Source organism: Phascolarctos cinereus, unplaced genomic scaffold, assembly GCF_003287225.1.
Source record: "Phascolarctos cinereus isolate Bilbo 61053 unplaced genomic scaffold, phaCin_HiC Scaffold_4;HRSCAF=312, whole genome shotgun sequence".
NCBI lineage: Eukaryota > Metazoa > Chordata > Mammalia > Diprotodontia > Phascolarctidae > Phascolarctos > Phascolarctos cinereus.
The window spans coordinates 618,994,235-619,012,267 of record NW_027555847.1 but is presented as its reverse complement, the minus strand read 5'-3'; the positions used below and the strand labels follow the sequence as shown (position 1 = coordinate 619,012,267).

At 39.5% G+C, this 18,033-nt stretch overlaps 1 protein-coding gene across 2 annotated transcripts in view; it reads right to left on the bottom strand.

The window, feature by feature from the left end:
* The window catches only part of COL14A1 (collagen type XIV alpha 1 chain), a 246,208-nt gene that overhangs the window by 104,436 nt on the left and 123,739 nt on the right, over positions 1–18,033 (bottom strand). For both annotated transcript variants that reach the window (XM_020964970.2, XM_020964971.2), the window contains 5 exons: positions 15,293–15,415; positions 14,976–15,125; positions 13,658–13,774; positions 5,104–5,250; positions 2,488–2,553 (listed from right to left, as the gene is read on the bottom strand). In XM_020964970.2, the coding sequence (XP_020820629.1) occupies positions 2,488–2,553; positions 5,104–5,250; positions 13,658–13,774; positions 14,976–15,125; positions 15,293–15,415 (603 nt within the window). The remainder of the gene's footprint in view (positions 1–2,487; positions 2,554–5,103; positions 5,251–13,657; positions 13,775–14,975; positions 15,126–15,292; positions 15,416–18,033) is intronic.

The following is an 18,033-nucleotide window of genomic DNA, read 5'->3' as shown; positions in this document are numbered from 1 at the left end:
TTTAAGAATCAGAGATGACATTCAACTACTCTAGGCATCAAAACCTGAAGATGTCTCTTCAAGCTCGCTGAAACATTTAACTGGACAAGAAATTGTCTATTTATGTCTCTCTTAAGGCAGAGGGTCTTAATCATTTTTGTGTCATGGACCCCTTCTGTCAGTCTGGTAGAGCCTACTGATACCTCAGAATAATTTTTAAAATTTATAATTTAAGGAAACTCTAAATTTTAGGTAGAAGTTAGTTTTTAAAAAAAGGACCTATTTTTTCCATCCAATTTCATGAACCCTTCAAAATTTATCCACAGGCCTCTTGGAGGACCATGGAGCCCAGGTGATGAACCTTTGTCTTAAGGTCTTGATCATTATACGTTATTAGATAGAAGGAAGGTAGAAGGAATGGTGTGAAAATTCATTTTTATTCTGCTCCATGAATACTCTTTCCCAGCTATCCTCCAAGTATCCATTAGCTCCTATAAAAGCTCTGATCCCCACTGATTTTAGCTAAGTGAGGAGGTAAAAAGCATAACCTTGGAGTGGGGGTCAAAGGAACTTAGGAGGAGAGATTTTCTAGGAATATATTGGAGACATACTAAAACTGAGAAAATAATAGTGTAAATGGAGAATGAGTTTATGGTCAGAGTGTTTTAAGAGAATAAGAGAGTAACTGAGTCTGTACATACAGGTGCAAGTGTAACTCTGGCTATACATTGAAACCTGGTATGAGAAAGCCTGAATAGAAGGTAGGTAGGCCAGGGACTTGGGTCATTAAGCTGCTTTTGGGCAGCAATATCCTAGCACAAAGCACTGTGAAGAAAAGCTACAAAATCAGATTGTGTTTTTTGCAATGTAGCATGAATTTCTGGGCTCTTTTTTAGTTGTTTTAGGAGCAGATTGTGAGGTAGGAAGTTAAGGTGTCAGGGTTATGAACAAGGCAATCTTGACCCCTTCTCGCCTCTCCTTTCCCACCTTTCCCACTTTTCTCTTCTATTTCACTTGGTGACCTCATCAGCTTCTATGAATTCAATCACCTCTATGCTGATGATTCTCAAACCCTCTTATCCAGCCTTAACCTCTCTTCTAGGCTTCAGTCTCCTATCTCCAACTAGATGTCCCATAGGCATCATACATTCAACACATCCAAAACTGAACTCAATATCTTTTCCACTATTTCAAACTTCCCTATCACTGATAAAGGCAACACCACCCTCCCTGCATCCTGGCTCGCAACCTATCTGTCATCCTTTGCTACTCACTATCTCTTACCCTTATATCCAATTTGTTGCCAAATCCTGTTGATTTTATATTTTTTAACACCTTTCAAACATACCCACTTCTCTTCTCTGCTACCGTCACCACCATGGTATAGACCCTCATCTCAGATCTGAGATATTGCAATAGCCTGCTGGTTGGTCTGCCTGTCACAAAGCTCTTCCCATTCCATTCTATCCTCCACTCAGTCATCAAAATGATTTTCCTAAAGAGTAGATTCAACCATGAACTCCAGGGGCTCCCTATTGCCTCCAGGATCAAATATAAAATCCTATTTGGCATTCAAAGCTCTTTAAAACCTAGTCCACTCCCCCTCCCCCAAACACACACCTTTCCAACCTCCTTATAGCTTAAGCTTCCCCCCACCACTCACATACGCTTCGATCTAGTGACGCTGATCTCCGTGCTATTTCTCAAACAAGATGCTCCATCTCCCAACTCTGGCATTTCCACTGGTTGTCCCTCATTCATGGAATGTTCTCTCTGTTCACCTCTACCTCCTGGCTTTCCTGGCTTCCTTCAAGTCCCAGCTAAAATCCCACCTCTTACAGGAATCCATTCCTAAGCCCGTTTAATTCTAGTGCCTTTCTCCTATAAAGATTGTTAGTATATAGTTATTTGCATGTTATATTTCTCCCCATCTCCCACTAGATTATGGACTCCTTTTGGGCTGGGACTGCCTTTTGCCTTTCTATATATCCCCAGCTCTTAGTCCAGTGACTGACACATAGAATGACTTCACTGGTTGGAGAATGCCTTTCACCAGCACAAATTACAACCTTACAACAAAACTGTAAATGTTTATTCATAAACTTCCTAATTTTTTCTCCCCTGGCAGAAACATTCATTACTTTGGTTCTTTACTGAACATATTGAATGAAAATGGTCTATTTATAATAGATAATTCTCTTTCAGGACAAGAACTGTGGCTTTATGCAGTTGCTTTGATACTAACTCAGTGAAGTGCAACACATCCTTATTATTACATATGATATATTGAAACAATACATTTGTGCATCATATAATATGGAATTAATGTAGAATGTAGTTCATTAATATTATATTTCATTTGCTCAATAGATTATATCAATAATTTAACAATAATCATAGTAAAATAGTTAACACAAAGGATGCCTTTGACTACCCACTTAAGCTTTTAACTAATCAAATGAAATGACAAAAATTCAAAGCTACAAGTATATTTTATTATTATTTTACCTTCCTTTGCTGGAGGAATGGTTGGAAGAGGTGTGGTTGTTGCAGGTGGTAGAGTTGGAATTGGTCCTGGAAATTTGAGAAAATTAAAAAGAGCCAAAAGAGACAATATCATTAAAGAAGCAATAATTTTTTGGGGGACGGGGGGTGAGCTTCAATTATTTTGACAACAACATCCATCTGTTCTTCCTTAGGATTTTATGACTACAGAAACCAACAACAATTTGTGGGAATTGGCTCATCTATTTCCTCATCTGAAGAGAGAAACCCTGGGTGCCATTTTCAGATAATTCCGTTTAGCCACCTGGAGCAAATTTAATGAAACCGTCAGCTCTAACGTGGTTGTAACATTCATTTAGTGTAATAGTTCTGGAAAAAGTACATTTCTATTCTAGTTACTGGCCAAATCCAAACACAGAAGAAGGCAGAAGCTCAACTTCTGTCTACATAATCAACAACAGAATATCAATTCTTGTTCAACTGAACTTCTTCTTCCAATACTACTGAATTAGGCATCATCAGAATCCAGACTGAGGGAGGAAAGAGCATGACCATACTCCAAGCTCATCTAAAAACTCTGTAGTACTGGGTTAAATTCTGAAGGCTGTATTTCAAAAGGAACATTGACTGTACAAAGTAGCAGCAATATTGTTCGATGAAGAACTGTGAATGACTTCGCTATTTTCAGCAATACAATGATCCAAGATAATCCCGAAGGACGAATGATGAAGCATATTATCTGCCTCCAGAGCAAGAACTGATACTGATTGAATACAGACTGAAGCATGCTATTTTTCACTCTCTCTTTCATTTTTTTATTTGAGTCTTGTACAAAATGACTAATACGGAAATGTTTTGCTTGATTGCATGATCGCACATGTATAACCTATGTCTGATTGCTTACCATCTCAGCAAGGGGGGAGGGGAGAGAGGGACAGAATTTGAAACTCAAAACTTCAAATAGAAATGTTAACAATTTTAAAAAGAAAAGAAAAAAGCATTAAAAGTGTTTAAGTTTCAATATCAACTTTCATTGAACTATGAAAGGAATGCCTATATTAGGTTGGTCTCTAATGTTCCGCCCAATTCTATGATGTTTAACTATTAAACCAATAGCAATAAGGAAATGCATTCATGTGGATTTTTAGCGTAATAAATTTTTGCAAGTTTCCTAAAAGTCATTACAGCTCCTCTCAAAGACACTGCATTTGATTCTTATAAAATCTTTGGAAGAAGTGGTAAGTTGATAATCATTATCAACCCTTCTCCCACATTAATACACAATCACAATAAAAATGTGAAAAACTAAGACATTGCTAATGTTTTATCTTTAAAGCAAGAGCAAAACTCAAGTGAAATTGTCAGATAGGTTCCTTACAGTTTTGAAGTCTGCCAAAGTAGCCAAAACAACGTCCTTGTTTGCCAAGCACACAGCTACTGAGTGAAAATGAGCCATTAGGAACTAGATGGGGCTCAATAGGAGCTGTTCACCATATATATACAGAATTGTCTTCTAAGATTTGTAGAAGCGGTGTGTAAATGAGGGAAGAGATTTGCTTTGCATTGGTCCCCAAGGCTGGGCAAAAGTCTACGGGTTAAAAGTTGCAATAAGATAAATTTCGGTGTAATTCATGAACTTTCTAATGCATACAACTCACAGACTGAATAATTATGAGGAATGTTATAGAAGAAAGTTTCCCCTGAATATGAAATTGGGCTAAGTAGCTTCTAAAGTCCTAAGATTCTAAGAGATCATCCGGTTCTGAATGTCTATGACTCTCAAACTTTTGAGTCTCTTTCCTAAACAGCTGTCTCTTCTTTTTTAAGGAAAGTGACATTATTGATGGCTTTTTCTATCTCAACCAATGAGACTTAAAAGATGCAGGCACAAGCAACAACTCACACATAAAGATAAGAATACAGCGTTCAAATTCCTCGCCTCCATAGAGATTCCTAGCTGTGAGTAGCTGTGTAAATCAGGGTTACCCCCAGGACAGTTATTAAAATGAAGGAATGTTCTACGTATTCAGACTTTAAATCAAGAGAAAGCTAGTGGGCTCCAATATATGCCACTTCATTAAGCTAGCACTCTCCCTGGTCTTCAGAAATCTTCAAATAATGGACAATGTAAAATGCCTTCTTTTAATTGTGTGTGTTCCCCTTCGGCACATCAGATCTACAGCCAAGTTGGAAAAAATGGGAAAGCTTTTTAAGCTAGCAATAACTCCTCAGAGGGTCAATGAATGGGAGCTGATTGGCTTCATTCCCACCCCCATGGCACTGGTAATATGCCACTGTTTTAATGTCAGGACCTAGTTATTATGCCCTATTCCTCTTGCCACATACCACAAATGTTTCTTTATGGATTCTGATTACAATATAAGTCATTGTAGCTGGGACTTTGTTAACCTATGAACTGATATCTAGGCCCCTATGAAGCATGTACCAAGGGTGGAAAAAATAAATCACAGTACTGAGGACCAGTGGAGGACCTGCAGTGAACTTCATGACTGGAGAAGAGACTGGAACTTGATTTATGAGCCAGCCAGCCTACCCCATCCCAAATGCCAATCTACGAATCTATGAGAATCTATTAGAGAGAATGCACAGTTCACTTACGTGTTTTTTCTACTACGCTTACACTAGGTCCTGTTATCTCTTGAAGCTGTGTATAAACACTAATTTTATGCTCTGCATCAGGCATAAGTCCATAGAAGCAATGGCTAGATGTTCCTCCACTCACGGTAGTTTCTTGCTTCTTCCCATCTGTGATGAAAAAAAAGAAAAGAAAAATACATAGTGAGGTCATTTGCCATTGGACTTTCTATATACATGGCCTGTGGTGACTCCATCAAAGTTTTCAGATAAGTTGTGGAAGGGTAGCATGTAGACAGAGCTTCAACAAACTGAATCATAGTTTAAATACATAAGTCAGTTGACAGAGGCAGGGTGGCTTGTTGGATTGAGGCCTAGCCTCTGGCTTTAAAGCCAGAAAATTCTAGGTTCAAGTCTTGCCTCTGACATATAATGACTGTGTGACGCTGAGCAAGTCACTTCTAAGCGCCTTGGGCATCTGTAGAAGGCCTTAAGTCAAAGAGAAGGTGCTGACCTGGATTGGCAGCAGGACTTTCCTCATCCAGGAATTCTCTCTTCCAATGAATCCCTGACTATTCCCTAATCCTAAGGAAGTTTACAATTAGAGGAATCTGGAAGCGATGCCTCTGTTGACCAAAGAGTCATTTTGGATCGCCAATTTAACCATTGTGTAAGTGTGGATGTTAGTAGAATCAAGAGTAGGACATACCTGAAGTTAGCCTCAGGTCAGTCAGTTAGTCAATAAAGATTTATTAAGTGCCTACTATATGCTCGGCGTGCTAAGCACTGTGGATACAAAAACTAGGCAAAAGACAATTGCTGCCCTCAAGGAGTTCACAATCTAAAGGGAGAGAAAATAAGCAGATATGTACAAACAAATTACATACAGGATAAAGAGGAGATAATTAACAGAAAGAAGGCACTAGAACTAGTTAAAGAAGGCTTCCAGTAGAAGGTGGGGTTTTAGTTGGGCTTTAAAGAGCCAGGACATCAAGGTCAGAGGTGGAACAATCTTCTATATGTTAACACAGAGGGGTGGGAGAATTTGTCCCAATATGATGAAAATTCCCAGGAATTCCTACCAGCCTGAATAGAACAATGGAATCAGAGACCTGTGGACCACTTGCTATGACCTGTGTGACCTTGGACAAGTCATTTCACCTACTAGGGCCTTAGTTTCCTCACATACAAAATGAGAACAATGATACTAACAGAACCTGCACAACAAAGCTGTTCTGACAAAAGTGCTTCATCAATCTTAAATTGTTATAAGAATTCGGGTAGTTGTTGCTAGCACCATTAAGATGAATCCTATAGGTGATACTCTTCTTTTTTATAGATGCATCCATAGGTAGCACAGCGGGTGGAGCACTAGATTTGAAGTTAGGAAGACCTGAGTTTGAATCCTGCCTCAGACATGTACTAGCTGTGTAACCCAGGACAAGATACTTAATTTCTCTGGGCCTAGGTCTCTTCACCTATAAGAGGATTGAATTTGCTGGTCTCTAAGGTCCATTTGAGCTCTAAATCTATGACCTACTAAAGCAACAAATTTCACTGAAATTTAACTGAAAAGTGTTTCAGTCAAATTCTTTTATGTAACAATGTCACAACCAGTAGATCTGGAACCCGAAGGGACCCACGAGGATGCGGCCCTCATTTTGCAGATCAGGAGACCAAGAAAGAAAGACTGCCTTGTAGTAAGAGGCATGGTTGGGATTTGAACCCAGGTCCTCTGACTCCCAATCTAATACCCTTTACACTGCACCAGTATATCCAAAGACATAATTATTTTGGCCTGTAATCAAGTCTCAAAAGGATGGTTATGCTGATGCCTATTTAAGCCCCTGCCTGAAGATTAGAACTCAGAATGGGACAGACCAGGAATCTGGGTATTTTTTATTACCTACAAAGCTGATCGTAGGCTTGCAGGAGCTATGGAGTCAATAATAATAGCTAATGTTGATACAGTACTTCAAGGTTTACGAAGTGTTTTACATGTGTTATCTCATTTGACCCCCACAAGAACCCAGAGAGGCAGGTGCTGTTACTATCTCCATTTTGCAGATAAGGAAACTGAGGCTAAGAGAGGTTATGACTTGCCCAGGGTTACACAGCTAGTAAGTACCTAAGGCAGGATTTGAATTCAGGTCTTCCTTACTCCAAGTCCCAGGCCTCCCATTTGCCTTGTTGTTGCTGAGTTGTTTCAGTTCCATCCAATTCTTCTGTGACCTCATTTGGTGTTTTCTTGGCAGAGATACTAGAGTGGTTTGCCATTTCCTTCTCCAGCTGATTTTTCCAGAGGAGGAAACTGAGGCAAACAAGGTTAAGTGACTTGCCCAAGGTCACGCTGCCAGTAAGTGTCTGAGGCCAATTTGAATTCAGGCCCAGCGCTCAATGCACTGCACCAGTTGCCTGTAGTTTCATAAAGCCTCAAAGTCGTGGGAACCTGCCCTACCTCCTGCCCCCAGTAGATTTCTTTTTTGCTCGGATTACTAGACTACCTGGCAGGGAGACCTTCTAGCTTTCATGTGAATCCATGAGAGGCTCCTGACATCTGCATTGCCTAGTACCCTGGATTCAGAGTCAAGAGAATGAGGTGCAGGTCCTGTCTCCATCACTTCCCCTCTGTGTAATCCTCAGCACACCTTTAAGTTCTCTATCCTCCATTTGGTTGATCTAGAAAATGAGGCTAATAATATTTGTCATGCCTGCCTCACAGTGAAGGACCAAATGAGATATTGTATGAAAGCAGCTTTATAAACCGTAAAGTATTCTTTAAATGTCAGTAATTATTTTCTTTTTTTTTTTAATTATTCCTGTTGGAATGCCTACAGAGTACTTTAAATTTTCTGCATTTTTCATTCCTTCCAAATTCTTCTTGATATAATGCCTTACATTTACACAGTGCCTTCTACTGTATTAACATATTCAGCATGCATAGCGGATAGAGAGGCCTTGGAGCCAGAAAGACCCAAGTTCACATCCTGTCCTGACACAAGCAAATCATTTAACCTCTCTCAGTGCTCTGCAAAGCCTAGGCAACTCTTTAAGTTGAAGAGAAGGTGCCAATCTGCACCTTAATGAGGAAGTTTCCCCACCAGGGAGTTCCCAAAGCCAATGAATTTATAGATCAAGTCTTTAGCCCTTTATATTTTTAGAATGATTTCATATGCCCTCTTCCTATTTTATGGCCAAAAAACCTCATGAGGTAGGTAAAACCTAGCACAGCACAGAGGGGAGAGTACTGGATTTTGGATACAAAAGAAGTAGGCTTAAATCCTGACCTGCTACCTGTTCAGTCAATAGCTGATCAACGAGCATTAAGTGCTGACTATGGGACAGGATATAGGGCTTTTTATGATCTTGTATAAACCACAGCTAGGGCAGCTAGGTAGTACAGTGAATAAAGTGCTGGGGCCTGGAGTCAGGAAGACCTAAGTTCAAATCTAGCCTCAGACACTTATCAGCTATGTGACCCTGGGCAAGTTGCTTAACTCTGTTTGCCTCAGTTTCTTCATCTGTAAAATGAGCTGGACAAGGAAATGGCAAACCACTCTAGTGTCTTTGCCAAGAAAACCCCAAATGGGGTCATGTAGAGTCAGACAGGACTGACACCACTGAAAAACAACAAGGTCACACAGGTATTAAGTGTAAAAGACAGTATTTGAACTCAGGTCCTCTCACTCCAAATTCAGTGTTCTTTCCCCTGTCAAATGTTATGAGATTCCTTCTAGAGTCTCCTCTTCACGGGATTAAGGAGGAGACATCCTGAATCTCTAGAGTACCTAGTAATATTATTTGCCCTTTCATTTAGGTTAATTCTTGTCTTTATAATCCTTGAAAATACAAAATAAAGGAGTTGGTTTTGTTTGGTTTTTACCAAGCGCAAATATATTTTCCAATATTGGTGAATTGTGATTGATACAGTAAAATTATTGAGAAGTGATTTTTGGATTCTACCCAAGACAAATAAAGGTTTACGAGAATGGGTGTAGCAGCCGTGTTGTTTCTGGCCTATGTGACCCATGCCTACTGGCTCTGCTTTAAAGCAAAACATTGTCATTGGTCAAATTATGATGGATTTCTCCAGTGTCATGTGCCAGAAACACTGCATCAAATGGAGCCATGGTTTGCCTTTTGGGACATTTTTCATAGGTCGGGGTGGAAAAATGCCATCTTTGGAATACATTTATACTTTTATTCTTTATGAGCTGAGACCAAATAAATTATCTAAACCGTTGTAACAAATGACGATGCTACCAATGTAATACACCAAAAAGTACTGGTAACAGCAGCTCAAGTCATTACCCCCAAAATCAATCTGTGGGGACTGATAATAGAGAGCCTGAGAAAGCGGGCTGCTGGAATTCTGTGCTTTAAAGTCTAGCCTTCCACCTCCTTGACTGCTCTGACTTCCATTCTGAATATTATTTACTCAACAAGTTTAGACTCAGGAAGAAGCTGTTCTTCTCACATGAGTTTCAGACTCTTGATCCCAGAAAAATAGAATGATACCAAAGAACTTGCATTAATTGTTGTTCAATAGTTTCAGTCATGTCTGACCCTTCATGACCCCATTTGAGGTTTTCTTGGCAGAGATACTAACAGAAATTCATTTCACAGATGAGGAAACTGAGTCAAACAGAGTTAAGTGACTTGCCCAGGGTTACACAGCTAGTATCTGGTGCTGAATTTGAACTCAGGAAGATGAGTCTTCTTGACTCCAGACCTGACACTCAGCCGATGTACTACCTAGCTGCCCATGCCAGAAGGTAATCGGGATAGCCATGTACTCTAATCAGACATTGAATGAAGATCCTCAAGTCATGAAAGATGGAATAATTGTCACAGATGGATCAGTTGGGAATGAATTAAGTTGTAGGATAATTCCATGCCCTATCCCTGATGATTAGCCATCTCAAAGATAGCTCCTAGAACAGAGCAGAACATCTTTATAATTAGCTTAGTCTTGTAGGGGTCTCTGAGCCCCTCAACTCCACTTTGTCTCTGGGGTCTGAACCAGAATGGACCAAAAGTAAAGGAAGCCCCTATCTTGAACCTGTTGTTGTTTGTCCTTTGCTCTCCAAGAGGACCATGATATCAGGGAGGTGATGCCATGACTTGCCAGTGAATTGGATTGAAGTCACCAGCCTCCCTTTCTTCTTCAGAGCCATCTGGCTCCAGTGGCAAGATCTAGATCAGGACAACTGGAGACGGCCCCCATCTTGAACCCAGTATGTCACTGCTTTTCCCAAATTGGGCTGTTACTTTGTCCCACTTGAAAAGAACTTTTATTCTACCTCTTTTTGCTTGACTATAAAGGTATTTTTTGCATAGCACCATTTTTTTTCTTAAAAAGACTTAGTTTTATAAGTGCTTAAAAAAAGCAATCATTAGTATGAGAAACTTCCAGTAAGGACTTTCCTCCTACTAATAGAACCTGCTCTGCAATTTCAATTTAGAGAATGGGGAAGGAGGGGGACACTGGGAGATTAAATTACTTGTCCAAGGTTCCACAGTCAATAGGTCAGAGGCGTTATTTGATCCCAAGTGTTCCTGACTCTACAGCAAAGGACTCCATCCACTCTGACACTCTACCAAATTTAAACCTCTCAAATGATCGGGGAGCAATACTTTAAGATAAACAGGCACACAAAAATTTTTCATTTCAGTTTGTGACCCCATTTAGGGTTTTCTTGTCAAAGATACTGGAATGGTTTGCCATTTCCTTTTCCAGCTCATTCTACAGATGAGGAACTGAGGTAGACTTAAGTGTCTGAGGCCAGATTTGAACTCAGTTCGAGGAGTCTTCCTGCCTTACGGCCCGACATTCTGGCCACAGCCTGATAGTGATGAGTTTGCCAGTGGCATTGTTATTTTGTCTTAAAAATATACATGACTGGATGAGAAACAGAGACAGAGAGACAGTGACAGAGAGAGAGAGAGAGAGAGAGAGAGAGAGAGAGAGAGAGAGAGAGAGAGAGAGAGCGCTCACATTTATTAAGTGCTTACTATGAGGCCAGACATGCTAAAAAGGCTGTGGACATATATTAAAAAAGCAAGAAGTCCCTGCCCTCAAGGGGTTTACATTCTAATGAAAGATAACAGCACATTAAGGGGACTGGGAAGTGAGAAGCTGGGAAAAGATGGGAGCAGGAGGGGTGTTGGTGCTCACGTGGTAGCACGGCTGGAGACAGAACTGCAACAGAGGCTTGAGTAAGATAAGGCCCAAAGGGATCTACCACAGCCCAGGATGGCTCCCCAGGCCAAGAGATCACCGAATGTCTTCCTGTTGTAAATATGCTCAGTGGTGGTGAGTGATGTCATTGCTTCTAAACAGCTGGTAATCCTGTCTTAGCTTCCTGTGGAAGAATGGGCTCCTGGCATCAGAAGACTTTCAAGGGTGGGGTTAATAACATAGTGAAAACATCCTATCTGAAAGCTAGTCACCCAATCTGACCTCTACTCCCCTCACAAAAGGTCCAAATATACATTTCTCCTTTTTTCTTGAAGCTACTGATAAGAAATGATTGCCAGTGAGGTGATTAGCCACAATAATGAAGAAATGGGCTTCAGAGGGAATGAGCTGCGGCCTAATTGAATCACAAAATCTTTTAATGTATTAAATGTTAAAGAGAAAATGAACAGCGCTTTTTGCTCATTCTCACTCAATCAAGACTGCCTTGGATCCGCTGAAGACATTTCTGGCTGCTCCCTCATTAGGCCGAGGAAGTACAAGTGAGGGTAACTCCCAAATAAGAAGGAAGTGTGGGCTCCGGTTCCTGCCAACAGAGATCTTGGCTTCACAAACAGCTTGTTTCAGGCTTCCAGATTAATGCTATCTGTTCATTGGTTACATAGTCCACAAAAGGGCCCAATCACTGATCCACAGATAAGCTAACATTCTAGGAGATTTGTACTTGTAGATTTGACTGATGGTATTTGCAAAGTTAGTTTCATTCATCTTTTGAACCATTTTGTAAAACTGTTTTTTAAAGGTGGTGACTTTCTACATAAATCAATTTCCTTTCATTTCTACCTTTAAATACTGAAGAATGTATATATAGTATATACTTATATATAATATATACATATACACTATATATACACACACATACACACAAATACATGTGTGTGTGTGTGTGTGTGTGTGTGTGTGTGTGTGTGTGTGCACTCCTGTATATGGGTATGTATACATATAGACAGCTAAGTGCTATGGTGGATACAGCACTGGGCCTGGAGTCAGGAAGACCTGAATTCGAATCGGACCTCAGACATTTACTAGATGGGTGACCCTGAGCAAGTCACTTAACCCTATTTGCCTCAGTTTCTTCATCTGGAAAATGAGCTGGAAAAGGATACAGCAAATCACTCCAGTATCTTTCCCAAATGGGGTCACAACCAGTTGGACATGACTGAAATGACTGAACAACAACTACATATATGCATGTATGTGTGTATGTATGCATATGCATATGTGTGTATATATGTACTATATGCGCGCGCGCACACACACACACACACACACACACACACACACTTATGTTTCATCTTGTTGTTGTTATTTACTATGAACGTCCATCACAACATTCTTTCAATTGGTAATGACAGAAGAGCCCCTTCTGCTTATCCACTAATTTGAAAGAAAGTCCTTTAAAAAAGTTTCTTTCACTCTGTTGATACCTCAGTGAAATCTCTGCAGACTTTAAACAAATGTGATACAATAGAAAGAACATTAATCATGGAATCAGATCCCCCGGCCTCAAATCTCAGCCTAGTCACTTGCGATTTCTGAGACCTTGGACAAGTTACTTCACTTAGCCTCAGTTCCCTCATCTGTAAATTGGAGCTAATATTACTTTCAATGCCACCTTCATATTATTGTTAGGATCAGATGAATGTTATAATTACAAAACACTAAATGAGGAGGACATTGTTATTCTGCTTAATCATATTAATAATAACAAACTTCTTTTTCTGTACAAGGAGTTTTTAGTCCCTTGGAAAAGGAGATCGATTCTATGAATGATTGAGCAAAGAAAATAAATAAGCCTTATGCTTACTTGAGAGCTACAACCCCCATGAGGAAATGAGCTCACATATCACATATGCAGGTAGTTACTTGAATTACTAAAGAAGAGAAGGAATATCCTTACTCTGCTTGATGCCAAGAAAAATATAAAGCTAAAAAGCAGACAGAGAGATGGGGTGTAAGCCCCAGTACATCTTACTGTATGGCATTCAGGTCTCCCTGAGAAGGAGTTTGCTGAGAAGCCACATGGCATCATGGACAGGGTGCTAGACTAGATGTCCAAAAGACTAGGGCTCAAATCCTGTTTTAGGCACTTACTAGCTGTGTGACCATGCGTAAGTCAATTAACCTATCTGAGCTTCAGTGTATTCACAGGTAAAGTAAGTATAATAATAGAATTTACCTCCCAGTACTACATCGCGGTGAGCTGTGACTGTGTCCTGTGTATCCTTCTATCCTATCCCCCTGCTCCCCACAGTATCAAGGACAGTATTGAGCACTGAGCAGGTGACTGGAAAGCACCTGTCAAAGTCATCATCTTACCTCTGCGATTCTCTATGGCAACCCTGTAAGCAGTGGCATGACTGTGAAGCTTCCACTTCACGCACAAGCTATTTGTCTGAATTCTGTCTGCTTCAAGATCTGTCACTCCCAAGAACACTAGAATGAAATGGAAAAATTAGTATCTTCACTCTGTGGGAAATGTCCTCTTTTATAGTGGCCTATTTGTATACAGAATGAAATTTTTTAGGGTTAGGTTTAGGGTTCCAAACACAACTCTGGAATTAAATTCAAAGTAAGATAATACCTGGAATACTACTGCATTCCATACTCTAAGGAACAGAAGAATACTATGGTACAGTAATGAACAAATAAAATACAAATATCAACAAAGATATCAAAGAAAAACTCATTCCATTGAAATAGCTCTCTCCAAAGTTACCACTGATCTCTTAGTTGCCAAATCCAATGGCCTTTCCTCAACCCTCATCCTCCTCGACTTCTCAGCAGCCTTTGACACTTTTGATCACTCATTCCTCCTTGATACTGTATATGTGGGGACAATGATCCACCCAAAATCTTAAGTGAAGGCCAAAAAGCCACACAGAAGTCAAATGAAAAGCATATTAACAAGCAAATTATTTTAAATTAAATTAAAAGCATAAAAAAGCTAACTAACAAAATTAGTTTGGGGATTTGACAGTGACATCACAGAAATTTGGTCTGTTTTATTTAATGAATAGGGAATGTAAAATCTATTTCATGACAATGATGAATATTTAAATATACTTCATCAATTTTATAGGTATTGATTCCTGTGTATTCAGAGAGACAAAGGAGGGAGATGGTTGGGAGTTCATGGCAATGACAAGTCTCAAAGACCCCCCTACTAGAGACAATAAGCTTAAGTGAATCAAGAGCCTTTGGTAGACAGCTTAGAGGCAGAACAAATCTCCCTATGGCATAATTTTGACTAGCACTTATTCCTGCCCGACAGTAGACTCTGTCAAAGAATTTGGGAAATTTTACCTCATTTGAAAAATTAAAGCAAAATTTTTTTTCTGCAAGCTTTTATCATATCCATCTGTTTCACGTAATGTCAATCTTCTCTATCAATGCCAAATATGAACTACTTTCCTGCCTTACAAGAGTATAACAAACACTGCATAGCCTATATTCTGTTTCACTAATAAGGTTCTGGATGTTAATATTATTTCCTATAAAAGATCTAGGTCAAAAAAAGAAGTAAAAGCCATTTTCAAAAGAATAATTAATCAAAGAACTAAAAGCTAGAATTATGGTGGAAACCAATGTGCAAAGTCATGTCTGAAGACTGAAACCAGCAGGATAGTAGACTTACAAGTCTTCACTTCACTTGTCAAAGCATCACTGAAGCCAGAAGGATAAGAGGCAAACACTTTCACGTTGTATTCTGTTCCACTGACAAGATTTCTGATCAGAATGGTGTTAATATCATTCCCCACAAAAGTCTCTAATGCTTGGCCAGGAGCTGAAGGAACAGGGAAAATGAACTTTAGTAATAAAGGGATTGGCAGAAAAGGAAATCACTTGAAACTTACCCAAGGAGGCAATGTTACTTTCATATACAATGACAAGATCAAGTAGTTATTTGAAAAAAATGGGGCAAAACAAATTGATCTTTAAAAATGTACTTACTACTAATGGGTTTATAAACGATCCTGTAGCCCTTTGGTGGTGAAGATGGAGGATCCCAAGTAATTCTCAATCTGTTATACCATTCATCTGAGACACGTAAATTTCGGGGACCAGAGAGTGGCACTAAAATGGAGAAAGATTTTGGTAAAGTATTGTACTCATCTGTTCTTCTTGTGTAGCTGTTAAACAGAGAAGTTAAACTGTTTCAAAAGGTGGGAAAGGGAAAGGTCAAAAAGGGCCCCCCTTTTTAATAGGTCAGTACAAAAGAATGACTCCTCATAGCAGCTTATTCTCCTAAGAGTCCAAGATACCATTTTGAGAGAAGCCCCCATCAGTGAAATCCATTTTTCAATAGGTACCAAGAAGTAGCTCCTAAACAATCAATTCATCTTGGGGAGAGCTTTGGGGATTCTTAGTAATCCTTAACAATTACTAAAATGTCTTTAATGCTTTTGATAAAATATTAACAGTAATGTCCAAACCCTTCATAGGGAGATGCTTTCACCCTATACACATCAAATTGATCAGTGACCCCCCCCTCCCCATATTTTCCCCCTACATTTCAGTGATACAAGTAAAAGCTCATCGCAACAAACTCAGAATAACTGTTCAGAGAAAGTGTTCTAAAAATCTGAGAAGATAATAAAGTCATACTATCTATGATACGACAGAAATATTAATAGCAATGCTTAGTCTTAAAATTGGGTCTATTTGGCTTTTAAAATAATTTGAATGTAAGGTAAGAGAGCTGAGACAAGAAGCAGGGGGTACTGGTAAAATCAGGGTAACAGTGCTCTCTGGAAACACTGTGTTCTGTCCCCTGCCTCAAAATTGCTTGATTAAAGAACTGGGAACATTTAGCCAGGAAAAAAAACATGTTCACTGTATGCAAGTATTTAAAGAGCTGTTCCGTGTAATGAAGAATAGATTTGTTATGCTTGGTCTGAGGGGGCAACACTGGTAATGATGGGTTTAAATTATAGAGAGTAGATTTAGGCTTGATATAAAGAAAAATTTTCAAACAATTCAAGGATCCCAAAGTAAAATGGGCTATTCTGAGAGATGGTGGGATTCTCCCTCACTAGGGGTTTTCAGAAGAAAGTGGGATGACCACTTGTTGGGTATGTCATAGAAGGGAATCCAGTTCAGGAGTAGGCTGGCTACTGTGATGTTATATAATTCTGTGATTCTGTATTCTTCTCATTTGTCCTGAGTCATAATAATATCTCAGTATGGTCAAAATATTAAGTCAGGTCATGTAATTAAGGAAATGGAAAGGACCTAAGTAAGACTCAGCATGACCAAATTCCATGGAACTAGAGATAGATCCATCTGTCTTGAATCTAAAATAAATTGGGCAGCAGTTTTAAAATGTAATATGCTTTTTTGTGAGGCACTGCATTTTCTGTAATTCCATTTACATTTTTCTTAGCCATTGAACAGCACTGGAAATTAGCAGAACAACTTGGGGACAGGGAGGAAAGGGAAAATGATAGTACTATTAAATGGAAGAGCCACTGCAAATTTTGTAAGCCAAGCAGAATCTGAACAGCTGAATTTTCTCCTCTCTCCTTTCCTTCCTTCTCCCTTTCCTTTTTTCCTTCCTTCCATACTCCTTCCCTTCTTTCCTTTCTTCATTCTATCTGCCTTCTCTCTCTTCTCTCCCTCTTTCCCTTCCTTCCTTCTTTCAATACTCCCTCACTCTCTTCCTTCCACTCTACCTTCCTGTCTTCTTTTTATTCTCTCTTCTTTCCTATCCTCTCCTTCTCTCCCTTCCATACTTTCTTCCTTCCTTCCTTCCTTCCTTCCATGCTTCCTTCCCTTCTTCTTTCCTTCCTTCTTTCCTCTTTTGCTTTTTGCTTTAAGTTTTATTGATTAATTTTGGTTTTATATCACAGTTATTTCCAGATTTTGCCTGTTTTCTCCCCTTGCCCCACCTTCTACCCCTCAGGGAGCTTTCCCTTATAAACATCTGAAAAAAAGACAGGTAAGTAAAATCAAGCAATATAGTAATGATGTCCTGGCCATAGACACAACATTCCACACTCAGAGTCTCCCACTTCCCCAGTGAAAGGAGGGAAGTACATGTCCTCAGATCCTCTCTGTGGACCAGACTGGTAACCACCATTAAGCTGCATCTGCCTTCATTTGGGGTTCTTTTAATTTACATTACTGGAGTCATTGAGTATATTGTTTTCTTGGTTTCACTTACTTCACTCTGCATCAGTTCACATAAGTCTCCTCAAGTTTCTCTTAATTCCACACATTCACCACTCCTTATGGCACAGTAATTATTCATTACATTCATAAGACACTATTTCTTCCAATCAGTCACCAGTGGAGGGGCACTCTTTGTTTCCACTTACTTGCTAACACAAAAGAGTGCCTGCTACTTCCTTGTTTTATATGCCCAGGATTAGGATCTTTGGATCAAGGATAGGATCACCTGCCTCACAGAATTCCAAACTGCTTTCCAAAATGGCTGGACCAATTTATAACTCCACCAATAGTGTAGTAGTGTGCCTTTCTTCCCACAGCAGCTCTAACATTGACTATTTATATCTTTTGTTGTCTTTGCCAATTTTGAGGAGCTGAATTTTTAACTGATTCACCAGGGAAATCTACACATTCCCAGACTGAATGTATGGTGTTGAGTGGAAACCTCAGGTTCACACTACCATCTACTTAATGCTAACATCACAGCACAGATATCAGAAGGTACCTAGCTGTTTCTCAGGAGC